General features: G+C 37.4%; 1 protein-coding gene across 2 annotated transcripts; it reads left to right on the top strand.

Annotated features, from left to right (window-relative positions):
- The first annotated feature begins 4,920 nt into the window (after nt 1-4,920).
- Nucleotides 4,921-8,054, top strand: LOC103338036 (4-coumarate--CoA ligase-like 9). 2 transcript variants are annotated; one of them, XM_089041340.1, is made up of 6 exons: nt 4,921-6,079; nt 6,316-6,502; nt 6,685-6,830; nt 6,942-7,009; nt 7,419-7,521; nt 7,612-8,054. In XM_089041340.1, the coding sequence occupies exons 1-6, from the start codon at nt 5,036-5,038 to the stop codon at nt 7,717-7,719; spliced, it is 1,656 nt and encodes a 551-aa protein (XP_088897466.1). In that variant the 5' UTR covers nt 4,921-5,035; the 3' UTR covers nt 7,720-8,054. The 2 variants fall into 2 exon arrangements, with proteins under 2 accessions (XP_088897466.1, XP_008239435.2); XM_008241213.3 differs by having other exon boundaries at nt 7,644-8,054.
- The last annotated feature ends 5,410 nt before the right edge of the window (nt 8,055-13,464 follow it).

A 13,464-nucleotide genomic window follows, 5' to 3' on the forward strand; every position in this document is an offset into this window, starting at 1 on the left:
CCGATCCCAGAAGCAAAAATTATTTGCTACCTATCAAGAATGATACAGGAAAGATGTCGAAAGGTATTTTGGCATTCTTCAAGCTCGGTGGTTGATTATTCGAGGTGCGGCCCGTATATTTGATGAGGAGATCCTCAGAAGCATTATGATGACTTGCATCATCCTCCATAATATGATTGTGGAGGATGAGTACGATTATGATGCTTTAGAGGTCTACGAACTGGATCCAATGAACACGGCCTTGACACAGATTTGTGAAACGCCTATGGGGCCACGTGGAGAACCGTTTGAGCCAGAATCGTTGGTGAAGGATGGTCGTTTCATGACCCGAATGATAGATCAATATACAGAGATGCAATCTTCGTATATTCATGACAGGCGTCAAGTTGACTTGATGGAGCATCTATGGGCGGTGAAAGACAATGAAAATTAATGATGGAGCATAGATGCTTGGTTATGTTTTATTTAGTTTATGGTTTGGTTGTGTTGTTTTTTATTTATTATGGTTTGGTTGTGGTTTGTTATTATTATTGTGCCTTGTTTGTAGTTTTTATTTATTTTAATTATGTTTTGTTTGATGTATGGAATATGTTGAATAAAAAGATATTTTATTGAATGCTTTGTTTATTAAATAAAGAAATCCAATTCAAATCATTAAAAATTACTACTACTAAAATAAAATACATGAATTACAACAACTTTAATAGAAAACATGAAAAATAAAAATACATAAAAGGTATGCCAACTAATTTAATGGTTTTCATCATTTAACCAATCCGTGTTGCTAGGCCCATCATCCCGGAAAAGTCTTCTTCTCATAACATCTCTTCGTTCTAGCTTCCAAAATTGTTTTGTTTCAGGGGACATATGGCTTGTATCCATCGTCATGATTTCCCGATCCGTCTTGTCCATATCTTTTTTGCTCAAATACTCCATTTCTTGTGCTTACTCGGCTTGAATTGTCATCTCGTTTTCTTGATGTTTCTGCTCCATTTCAATTCTTACGGTGTTATGCCTTGCAACTTTCTCCAAAATTTTTGAATTATTATTGCTTGAATTACCCGCTTTCTTTGCCTTCGCAGCCTTTCGGCCAATGGGTCTCGGTTCCTTTTCGATGGGTGAGTCTTGACCCATAAGGGAATCGATAGGTGAATCCGATGGCATTGAATCACAGAGTGGTGTCTCGTTTAACATAACCTCGGGACCCGTGGGAATAATTATGAAGCGTTTGCAATATTTCACCACCTTCCAACATTCATGATGGGTAAAACTTTTTTTGCCACCCCCGGTTATACCGAACCACATCTGTGCTTGAATAATCTATTTAACAAAAAAATGGAAATGCAAGACATATTTAAAATATATTGGATATGCAAGTAACAAAAAATAAATAATGGAAATGCAATTAACCTTACAAATAAATTGGAAGTGCAAGAAATATTAAGAAACAATTGGAAATGCAAGAAATATTAACAAAATATTGAAAATGCAAGAAATATTAACAAAATATTGAAAATGCAAGAAATATTAACAAAATATTGAAAATGCAATAAATATTAACAAAATATTGAAAATGCAATAAATATTAACAAAATATATACATTAGGACATTAAACTTAATAAAATGAAAATTACAAAATACTTACCTCATTAGTATGATTTTCCCTGCTTCTATAGTTGTGCATCGCTTTTGACAAGGCATCTCTCCATTTTCCCAACTCTTTATTGAGAATTTTCCACCTACTAGACAATGCTATTTCCGTATGAGTCGACTCTGGAATTTTTTCACAAAATTCGGCATGAATTTTTTTCCACATATGAAAAAATTTCATCTCATTGCCTGACACGGGACAATGACAAATTTGGAGCCAAGCCTCACACAAGGAAACATCTTTCATGGTGCTCCATGCCCCTCCTGTTTCGATAGAAGAAGCCATAAAAATAAGAAATAAAAATATAAGGTGAAAGAGAGGAAAATGTTGAGTAAAGAGTGAATAATAGTAGAAGTATAATAAAATGTATGAGGATTGGTGTTCAAAGTGAAGGGTATTGATAGGTATTTATAGAATATTTATTGCCAAAAAAATGTCAGCCGTTGGATTGGATTCAGAAAAGCAAATCGGAGCGGGGCGTGACACGCGGCTTCCACCGTTGGAGATTGCACGCGCCAATAGTAAAAAATTTACACCGCGCGATGACGCGTCGCGACGTCACGCATGACGTCACAACACGCGGCTCGACCTCGGCAGAATCGCCTTCGAGCCAGCCCGACTTCGTGAGACCCACTCCCAGCCCGGTCTTGGGCTCACCGCTGGAACGACGTTTTTCGTTTTTTCCCCTCTAGCCTTGGGCTCAGCTAACCTGTGAAATGGCTCTAAGATGTAAAATAAACACACAATTGTGTTGATAAAATTTGTCAAAGCCTCCCATTTATTTAGTTTGAAGATATAAGAATGTGGGGAGATTTTGGTAAAGATCGATGAGAAATAGTCATACTGAGTCATAAAGCCAAGTACTACAAAATGCCCTCTGTGATGTGATGTACTAATATTCAAAGCCTTCGTTTTGTTTACGTTGGGAGGAGGTGTCTCCCAGTACTTGGTCTGAATAAGTATTCACCAAGGTATTGACATAGTTTCACTTGGATTGGCCAACTTATCCTATCTTATGGTGCAGTGTTGGACCAAGAAGTTCAATAATTTTGCGTCCAAAAACAGGTTGAATAATTTAAATATTACGATTTTTGTATTTGGTCTGTTTGTTTGGATTGGACTCTGATTGTTCTAATTTTTAAATATTAATGTATACTTTGATTATCAAACAGCTCTTACATGATTTCAAGGCCATATAATTTAAATTAACGTAGCCACAATTGAAAATATTATACTTTTATATAAAGAAACTGGTCACAGAGATTAAAAATTAGCAAATTTAAAAAAGAAAAACTCACATAATTAATAATAGCAAGAAGCTAAAAAGTACAGTAATACATGTTCTCAATTCAAAAAAAAAAAAAAAAAAATTGAGTTCAGCATCCGCAATGAGCTCCCTCTAATTTAATGTTGAGCATGTTTTGTTTTATTCATATTTTAGACTTGTTAACTCTATGAAGTGTTAAAGAATATGAGTCTCACATATGAAATTTGACCAAATAAAATACAAAATATAATGAATTGTTCTATTACTAATAACATCGGGACATTTTGTGATAAAACCCCATACCTACTGGGCTTTGTAGGTAGTCAAGTTGAGAATAATATCGGTGTTGTTAGTAGTGGTACTGGCCGTCTCTCAATTTAACATGAAGTTCAGCTTTTAACTCTATTAAATTATTGCCAATAGGGTATAGTCTAGTAAAAGAGTCTTGACTTGCACACGAGGATCTAATCCAGTGAAAAAGAGTCTTTAACTTTTAGTGAAAAAGGTTCGACAACATTTATCCAAATGCCATACAATTTTGTTGTTGATGATTGTGACAATACCGCAAAAGAATATCCGATTACTGTGGAAGGAAACGAATTACGTAACAATATGGTGCATGCATATGGTAAGGATGTATTCGTGTACGTACATTGTTGAGTAGAGCTTTCAGAGATGGGTGAAGCATGCCACCAAGACTTGGTCAATGCAGCTCTTCTTGCACGATCTCCTCCAAAAGTAGACAAATTAAATGCTTTGCGTTTGGCTCAATCCATACATCTATCTATGACTGTACTTGTGATTATCATATATCTGATGATCTCATCCTTACCAAAATCTCCACGCCTTATTATTTTATTTCTTTATAATATCATATATCTACTTATAATTCCATATAACTCACTTCTAACTACGGGCTTGTCCAATATAGGTTCCTATATTTTTTATTTCTAGACATATACTCATCATTCTATAAATCTATATGTAAAACCCATTTTCAAATTTAAATACCAGTAGGATATAAGAGGTCATAGTATTCCTACGTTTTTACATTATTGCCACTAAACTTCATATTTTATTTATAATTTATTTCAAGCATTTTATTAACTACCATAATTGTAATTAATACTCCCTATTAATAGCATATTAATCACCCCATTTCTTTTGGTTACTATTCTCTCTAACATATTGCCCTTAAAATTGCAAACCAAAAATATATATATGTAAATTACATATCCAATAATGTACCTACGAAAATATAAATATAAATATATACGTATAAAAATATAGGTATATTATTTACCAACAAAATTTATAGAAAAATAGGTACATGATAATTTATAGAAAATATAGATACACAATAATTTATTGAAAATAATAGGTAGATTATTACAGAAAAATGGGTACATAATAATTTTTAGAAAACATAGATACACAATAATTTGTAATAAAAAAATAATATATAAATTATTATCCATGAAAATCTAAATTATAGAAAAATAGGTGCACAATAATTTATAATAAAAATGATAATAGGTATATTATTACAGAGAAATAGGTACACAATAATTTGTAATTTAAAAAAAAGGTAGATTATTATCCATGAAAAAACTAGGTACAATAAATGAAATCCAAGTTCTAAAATAGGTCATTATCATCCGGGAAAGATGGAACAAAATTTCAAAAAGGCAATAAGGAAAACATACTTTTTTGGCCAACAAATTGTTGACTATATTAATGAATTTTAATAATAAAATGGATACTTAATTGCAGACAAAAATTTTAGAGGTAATCATCACAATAAATTAAGGAACCAAAAATTAAAACATCATCCCATTACATATTGAAAAATAAATAAGGGTATTTTAGCAATCGAAAAATTATAATAAATTAGATATTAAACTTAATAAGGTAAATTGATGAGTTAAGTTTTAGTCAGGAATTTTTACTTATAAAAATTGGGTATTATTTATATGAACAAAAAGTGAAGAGTTGCAGGTAAAATAAATTGAATTTGAAGGATGCCAAATTTACTATATAAAATAAAGGATCCTCAAGATCCTCCTACCTACCATGATACTGGCTGGCTGTGGCTGAGCTCCAATTCTAATCAATCATGGCGGAGGAAACAAATCCCAGCCATAGGATCGATCCAAAGAGCGGCTACTGTCCACAAACCAAGACTTTCCACACTCTCCGACCTCCAGTCCCACTCCCGCCTCTCTCCCAACCCCTCTCCATCATCCACTTCGCTCTCTCCCTCCTCCAATCCTCTGCGGCCGCGCCCACCACAACCGTCTTCATCGACTCCTCGTCCGGCCGACATGTGTCGTACGAGAACTTCATCGGTCAAGTCCACTCCCTCACTCTCTCCCTCCAGTCCCTTGCCCCCGCTCTCTCCAAAGGCCACGTGGCGTTCATTCTCTCGCCTACTTCCCTCCACGTCCCCGTGCTCTATTTCTCCCTCCTCGCCTTGGGCGTCGTCATTTCGCCAGCTAATCCAATCGGGTCCGAGTCCGAGATTGCCCACCAGGTCCGACTTAGCAGACCCGCCATCGCTTTCGCCACGTCAGCAACCGCTCACAAGCTCCCCAGGGATGAGCTCAGCACGATAATCCTCCTGGACTCACCCGAGTTCCTGTTCATGCTCAATCGGGTCGGATCATCCGACACCCGACCTGACTTCGGAATCGAGGTCAGCCAAACCGACTCGATGGCGATTCTCTTCTCATCCGGCACCACCGGACGAGTCAAAGGCGTTCTCTTGACTCACCGCAACTTCATCGCCCAACTAGCCGGCGTCCACGCGCTGCGACCCGAACCCGACCCCACCCTACCCGATGAGCAAACCGTCTCGTTCTTCACGCTGCCTCTGTTCCACGTGTACGGGTTCTTCATGCTGGTTCAGGCCGTGACGATGGCCGAGACCTTGGTTTTAAGGGAGAGGTTCGATTTCGAAGCGATGCTGAGGGCCGTGGAGAGGTACAAGGTCAGCTACATGCCGGTGTCGCCGCCGCTGATCGTGGCTCTGGCGAAGTCCGAGCTGGCTCAGAAATACGATCTCAGCTCGCTTCGGCGTATCGGCTGTGGCGGCGCGCCTCTGGGGAACGAGGTTGTTGAGAGATTCACTGAGAAATTTCCCAAGGTGGAAATTGAGCAGGTCAGAAAATCAAATTATCCGTTGTCGGAATTACGTACGGCAGTTTAAATATAGGCGGTTGATTTTATTTTAATACATATTATTCAAGAGAGGTGGGGATAAGGGTAATTATTATTTTTTGGGTCGGAAGGGATAAGGGTAATTATTTTTTTTTTTGGGTCGGAAGGGATAAGGGTAATTAAGGGCAAAGAGTCAGTGACAAATGCTTGAATGCTTGAATATTATGGTTTGTTCAGGGATACGGTCTGACCGAAGGGGGAGGGGTTACGAGGATGATAGGCCTGGAAGAGTCAAAACGGTACGCTTCTGTGGGCCGCTTAGCCGAAAATATGGAAGCTAAGATTGTTGACCCCGAAACCAGAGAGGCCTTACCTCCTGGCCGGAGGGGCGAGCTGTGGCTGCGAAGTCCAACAGTCATGAAAGGTAAGTGTCCAACATTGCAGAAATAGTTTATCTGAAGATAATCGGGGCCTTTTCTTACAAGTCGGTTAATATAGGAGCAAGTTCTAGCCATGAGCCGTGACACCATTACCTTTTTGTTAGTGTGTGTGAGTGAGAGACAATGCAGTTTCAAATCTAATTGATCTTTGTAAAACCATTTACAGGTTATATAGGAGATGACAAGGCAACTGCAGAGACCTTGTGCTCAGACGGGTGGTTGAAGACTGGTGATCTTTGTTTCTTTGATGACGAGGGGTTCCTTTACATTGTTGACAGGTTAAAGGAGTTGATCAAGTACAAGGCCTATCAGGTGATTGCAAGTGAGATCCTTTGAGAATTAAAACTCATAACAGAGATCGTTGTATAAGTATTTGAGCAGTACATTGTTGTTTGGTCTCTCTATGTCCGGAACAAATTGCAGGTACCCCCAGCTGAGTTGGAGCCTATACTTCAATCCCATCCTGACATTGCTGACGCTGCTGTGATTCCGTATGTATCTAGTACTATGACATTCTTGCTTGTGAAAAAGCTAGTTTCTTTTCATGCTCTATGGCATCAATCTAGCAATTGATGACGTAATCTCTTATATATTTGCCACTTTTGAAATGTCATTTCTTACAAGTTTAGAAGTATTTACCTGGGAAAAGAAACTGGTGCATAGAAAAGAAAATACTCAAGAACATATGAAACATTGAAGCAGAAAAAAAAAATTATATGGAGGTGAAGAAAATGTTCATGGATATTTTGCTGATAATATTGCCTCCACTGTCTTGCATAGTTAAGTAGCATGGTCTCGTGGTAGAAGATTCTGAAAGAATTTGCAGTATATCTCATGCATCTGTTTACCTCCTCAAGGTATACTAGTTCTGATTTCTGCTAGATTGCGTTTCTGAAGCAGGTATCCCGATGAAGAAGCAGGGCAGATTCCCATGGCCTATGTAGTTAGAAAGCCTGGAAGCAATATCAACGAGGCTGCAGTTATGGATTTTGTTGCAAAACAAGTATGCTCCTGAATACTTGTAAAAAAATCCAATTGATTCTTTTCATAATTAACATCCATACTTCCAGTCTCATGAAGTTGTATGTTACAGGCCATCACATTGAAGTTGGTTTCTTATTGCAGGTTGCACCTTACAAGAAGATTCGACGTGTATCGTTTATCAACTCAATTCCGAAATCTCCGGCAGGAAAGATCTTGAGGAGGGAGCTCATTAGTCATGCTCTTGTTGATGTGTAACCCTTGAGCTGAAATCCTTGGCGCCAAAGTTTCTTTATGTTTGAATTTTATTTCAATTTTATATGTTATTTTTCTGGTTGTAATATGAGCCATTGGATCATAGTCCAAGTGGCCTCTTATCTAGCCTAGGATATAAGGTGTTAGATTGTGACATGTGTAATCATCTCATAGGATGATAAGATCAATGGTTAGGATTAAGTCCTGTGTAAATTAGTTAGAGAAGAATCTCTCTTCTCTCTCTTACAACAGATATATTTGGGTATAGTGGAATGAACAGTACACACTTTTTTCAATTTCTATTCTTCTCCTTCAGAGCAACGTTTTCTCATACGTAGATTTCTTCCTCTCTTCCAAAACATCCAAAATACCACAAATGAGCTGCTGAATCCATGAATTCTAGCATGGCCTCAGAGCCTAGTTCGGTTGTTTGAGTTGGGCGTGTATCTGTGAACAGTAAATCGACTCGTTTTTCGAGCTATTTTGAGCTGGTCCGAAGATTGAAGCTGTGATTTCTTGGACCTAATGTCTAATATGGCAGGATATGGAGCAGCTGAGCTTCGCACACCAGTTTTCAATGGAGAAAACTATGAGTTTTGGAGTATTATGATGAAAACCATTCTGAAATCTCATGGATTGTGGGAGCTGGTCGAGAATGGGTTCAATAGCTCAGAACTGAAGAAGGAGAAAGAGGAGGCTACGGATACTGAGAAGTCTACGATGGCTCATATTCTGATGAAGGATGCTCGTGCACTTGGATTGATTCAAAGTGCAGTCTCAGATCAGCTATTCCCCAGAATTGTGAATGAGGAGACCTCAAAGGGTGCTTGGGATATTCTGAAGTTGGAATTCAGAGGTGATAAACAGGTAAGAAATGTAAAATTGCAAGGGTTGCGTAGGGAATTTGAATATACTCGCATGAAGGATAGTGAATCTTTATCTGTTTATCTTGCTAGATTGTTTGATATGTTGAATCAAATGAAGAGTTATGGTGAGGAATTATCTAGGGAGAGAGTTGTGCATAAATTGTTGTTTATTCTGCCAAAATCATATGATTCCATTTGTTCTGTAATTGAGCATTTGAAGGATCTTGAAACTCTGGAAGTTCAAGAGGTGGTTGCTTCCTTGAAGAGCTTTGAGCTCAGATTGGATAGGCACACTAAGAATTCTACTGAGAGGGCTTTTGCTAGTCTGAATGTTGAGGAAAAGAAGTTTAAGAGTGGGAGTTTTTCTGGAGATCAGAATTTTCAGAAAAATTGGAAGTCTAATGATGGAAACAAAGGAGCTTGTAAGCATTGTGATAAGTTACATTATGGAAAATGTTGGTTTGAAGGGAAGCCTAAATGCCATGGATGTGGGAAATTTGGACATATGATCCGAGACTGCAATGGGAACAAAAATGCACATAAGGTGAATTATGCAAATCAAGTGGAGGAAACTGGCACTCTGTTCTATGTGTGTAATGCTGCAACAGACGTGAAAGTGAATCATTCTTGGTGTAACCACATGACAGGAGATAAGGGACTTTTAGTGAATATTCAAAGGAACTTGATCTCTAAAGTGAAGATGGGAACTGGAGAAGTAGTTCCAATTGCTGGAAAAGGAATTCTGGTGATAAAAACCAAGTTGGGTAAGAAGCACATTCAAAAAGTAATGCTTGTACCTGGCCTTGAAGAAAACTTGCTTAGTGTTGGGCAAATGACGGAGCATGGATACCATCTTGTGTTTGGAGGGAATATGGTGAATGTTTATGATGATCAGTCACTGAAAAATCTGATTGTGAGGTGCAAATGACAAACAACAGATGTTTTCCACTTGCAATGATGCCTGCAAGTGATTTGGTTTTGAAAGCAAGTGTTACACACTGCTTGCATACATGGCATAAGAGATTGGGGCACTTAAATGAAAGAAGCATAAAATTACTTGAAAATCAAGGCATGGTTCATGGCTTTCCTCATTTGGAGCAGATTTCAGTGGTCTGTGATGGTTGTATGCAAGGAAAGCAACATAGAGATTCTTTTCCTTTGGAATCAAATTGGAGAGCTACAAGTCTTTTGTAATTGGTTCACACAGATATCTGTGGACAAATGAAGACAGAATCTCTTTCTGGGAACAAGTATTTCCTGCTATTTACAAATGATTGCACTAGAATGTCATGGGTGTATTCATCATAAATAAGTCAAGTGCATTGGAATGTTTCAGAAAATTCAAGGCTATGACTGAGCTGCAAAGTGGGTATAAGATAAAAGGTTTGAGAAGTGACAGGGGTGGAGAGTTCCTATCTGGAGAATTCAACAAGTTCTGTGAGGAATCTGGCATTTAAAGGCAGTTAAGTGGCATACTCTCCTCAGCAAAATGAGGTAGTTGAGAGGAAGAACAGGACAGTAGTTGAAATGGCCAAATCCATGCTGCATGAGAAGGGTATTCCTTATGAATTTTAGGCAGAAGCTGTAATTACTGCAGTCTATCTACTGAATAGATGTCCCACCAAAGCTCTCAATAAGATAACACCATTTGAAGCCTATACTAGTAGAAAACCAGGAATTGCACATTTAAAATTTTTTGGATCTCCTTGTCATGTGCTCATTCCTTCAGCATTGAGGCATAAACTTGAAGAAAACAGTCACAAGTGTATCTTTGTAGGCTATGGTCTCTGTGAAAAGGGATACAGACTGTTTGATCCAAGCACCAAAAAAGTCATTCTGTCCAGAGATGTGCAGTTTGATGAGAATGGCTTATGGAAGTGGGAGAATGCTAGAGAAGAAGAAATGACAGTTCTTGTGCCCACTGAAAATCAAAACTATGATCTAAGTCAAAACTTGGATACATCACTGTAAATGGACAAAGAAATCACACTACAAGCTGAACCAAGTCAAAGCTTGGATACACAAACTTAAGATGAAGCAACTACTCTGCAAGATGAAGGCATAGGTGAGAGTCCTCAAGCTATTGACCACACACCAAAGAAATGGAGAAGTGTAAATGAAATCATGGCTCAGTGCAAAATGTGCATTGTGGAACCTGAAAGTTCTAAAGAGGCTAATCTTGATGAGTCATGGAGAAATGCAATGAAGGCTGAGTTGGATATGATTGAGAAAAATAATACCTTGAAACTAGTGGACAGACCATTTGGCAAACCAATTATTGGTGTCAAGTGGGTCTATAAAACAAAGCTAAATCTGGATGGATCTGTACAGAAAAACAAGGCCAGATTAGTGGCTAAAGGCTACTCATAAAAGCCTGGGATTGATTACAATGAAACCTTTGCCCCAATGGCAAGGTTAGACACCATTAGAACCTTAATTGCCCTAGCTGCACAAAAGGAATGGAATCTATATCAACTGGATGTCAAATCTGCCTTTTTGAATGGAGTGTTAAAGAATGAGGTTTATGTGGAGCAACCACAGGGTTTTGTGAAGGAAAATGAAGAAATCAAAGTGTATAAGTTGAATAAGTCCTTGTATGGACTAAAACAAGCCCCAAGAGCCTGGTATGATGAGATAGACTCCTACTTCAACAAGGCAGGATTCAAGAAAAGTCCTAGTGAAGCTACACTTTATATCAAAGCTTATGAAGGAACAAGTATTCTTATTGTCTCTCTTTATACTGGAAGTTGCTCAAAGTTGCTTGAAGAGTTCAAAAATGACATGATGAAACATTATGAAATGACTGATCTTGGACTACTCCACCATTTTCTTGGCATGGGAGTAGTACAAACAGATAAACATATCTTTCTCCATCAGAAGAAATATGCATTGAAGGTGATTGAGAAGTTTGGTTTGAAGGATTGTAAGTCTGTGGTAACTCCTTTGGTTGCAAATGAAAGGTTGTGCAAGGAAGATAGTAGTGAGATGGCAAATGAGAGTGATTATAGGCAGATTGTAGGCAGCCTGCTATATTTGACAGCTACAAGACCAGACATAATGTTTGCCTTTAGTTTGCTTGCTAGATTCATGTATAATCCTACTAGGAAACACATGGGAACAACCAAAAGAGTATTGAGATACATCCAAGGCACACTGGATTTTGGAATTGAGTTTAAAAAGGGGAAGGCATCTACCTTGATAGGGTATTGTGACAGTGACTGGGCAGGAAGTGAATATGATAGAAGGAGCACCTCAGGGTATGCATTCACTCTTGGATCTGGCATGTTCTCATAGGCATCAATTAAACAAAACACAGTAGCTTTGTCCACTGCAGAGGCAGAATATGTGAATTCTGCTGAAGCAACATCACAAGCTAAATGGCTAAGGTTTGTGCTTGGGGACTTTAGAGAGGAGCAAGTGGAGGGCACACCAATCTTGTGTGATAACACCTCTGCTATAGCCATGGCAAAAAATCCTGTCTTTCACCAAAAATCCAGACACATTAGCCGGAAGTTTCATTTCATTCGAGAAGCTATTCAAGCAAAGGAGATTGAACTAATCTACTGGAAAACTGAAGATCAGATTGCAGACATTCTAACCAAGGCTTTATCCAAGGATCGTTTTGTGCATCTCAGAGATCTACTCGGAGTGAAATCAGCCAAAGGGTTAGAAGGGAGTGTTGATTTGTAACCCTTGAGCTGAAATCCTTGGCGCCAAAGTTTCTTTATGTTTGAATTTTATTTCAATTTTACATGTTATTTTTCTGGTTGTAATATGAGTCATTGGATCATAGTCCAAGTGGCCTCTTATCTAGCCTAGGATATAAGGTGTTAGATTGTGACATGTGTAATCATCTCATAAGATGATAAGATCAATGGTTAGGATTAAGTCCTGTGTAAATCAGTTAGAGAAGAATCTCTCTTCTCTCTCTTACAACATATATAATTGGGTATAGTGGAATGAACAGTACACACTTTTTTCAGTTTCTATTCTTCTCCTTCATAGCAACGTTCTCTCATACTTTGATTTCTTCCTCTCTTCCAAAACATCCAAAATACCACAAATGAGCTGCTGAATCCATGAATTCTAACAGCTCTATCTAGCCGTTCATCTAACTTATGATTTACTAATTCAAACAAAGGAAGAAAGCTTGCCGAGCACTGCATTCAATTCAACAATGATGCCATTTGAAATATCCTATTCCAACCAATGATGCCATACTTTGGTAAAAAAATTATTAAAATAAGAAATGATGCCATACTTTTGTTGCTGTCAAAAATAAAGTTGAGATGACAGCTTTATATGATGTCAAATTTTACCGACAAAATTCCAAATTGGCATTTGAATATGAGGAATGCTAGCAACCTTCTCTTTAACCTTCTCTTTTGGACTTTCTTCATTTTTTACTTGATATGTGTCATTCTCCTTACACTTAAAACAATGTCATTAATATATTATACAAACAAACTTTTACTTTCCAAGTTTACCCTTACTAAATGTATTCAATTTATCCAAAGATTAAAGAGAAGATTAGAAATGCTCTTTGTATTAAGACACAATATGAAAATATAAAGTAGAGAATATATGTAAAAGAAAAGAAGAGAATCATAATGTGGTATGTGATATTCTAATAGTGTATTGTAGTTGTTTTAAATGTGAAGGATGAGTGACCTTTTGTAGGCATCCAATAACATATAATCTTTACCAACCAAAAAATTAAGACATTCACCAACTAAAAATAAAACTTGAATATTAAATATTTGTAACCTCCACAATAAATAAAATAAAACAACTAAAATAATTAAATAAATAAAACAGTTAAATTTTTAAAACCTTTTAAAATT

This window comes from Prunus mume, linkage group LG7 (genome assembly GCF_029339155.1).
Source record: "Prunus mume cultivar Tortuosa linkage group LG7, ASM2933915v1, whole genome shotgun sequence".
NCBI lineage: Eukaryota > Viridiplantae > Streptophyta > Magnoliopsida > Rosales > Rosaceae > Prunus > Prunus mume.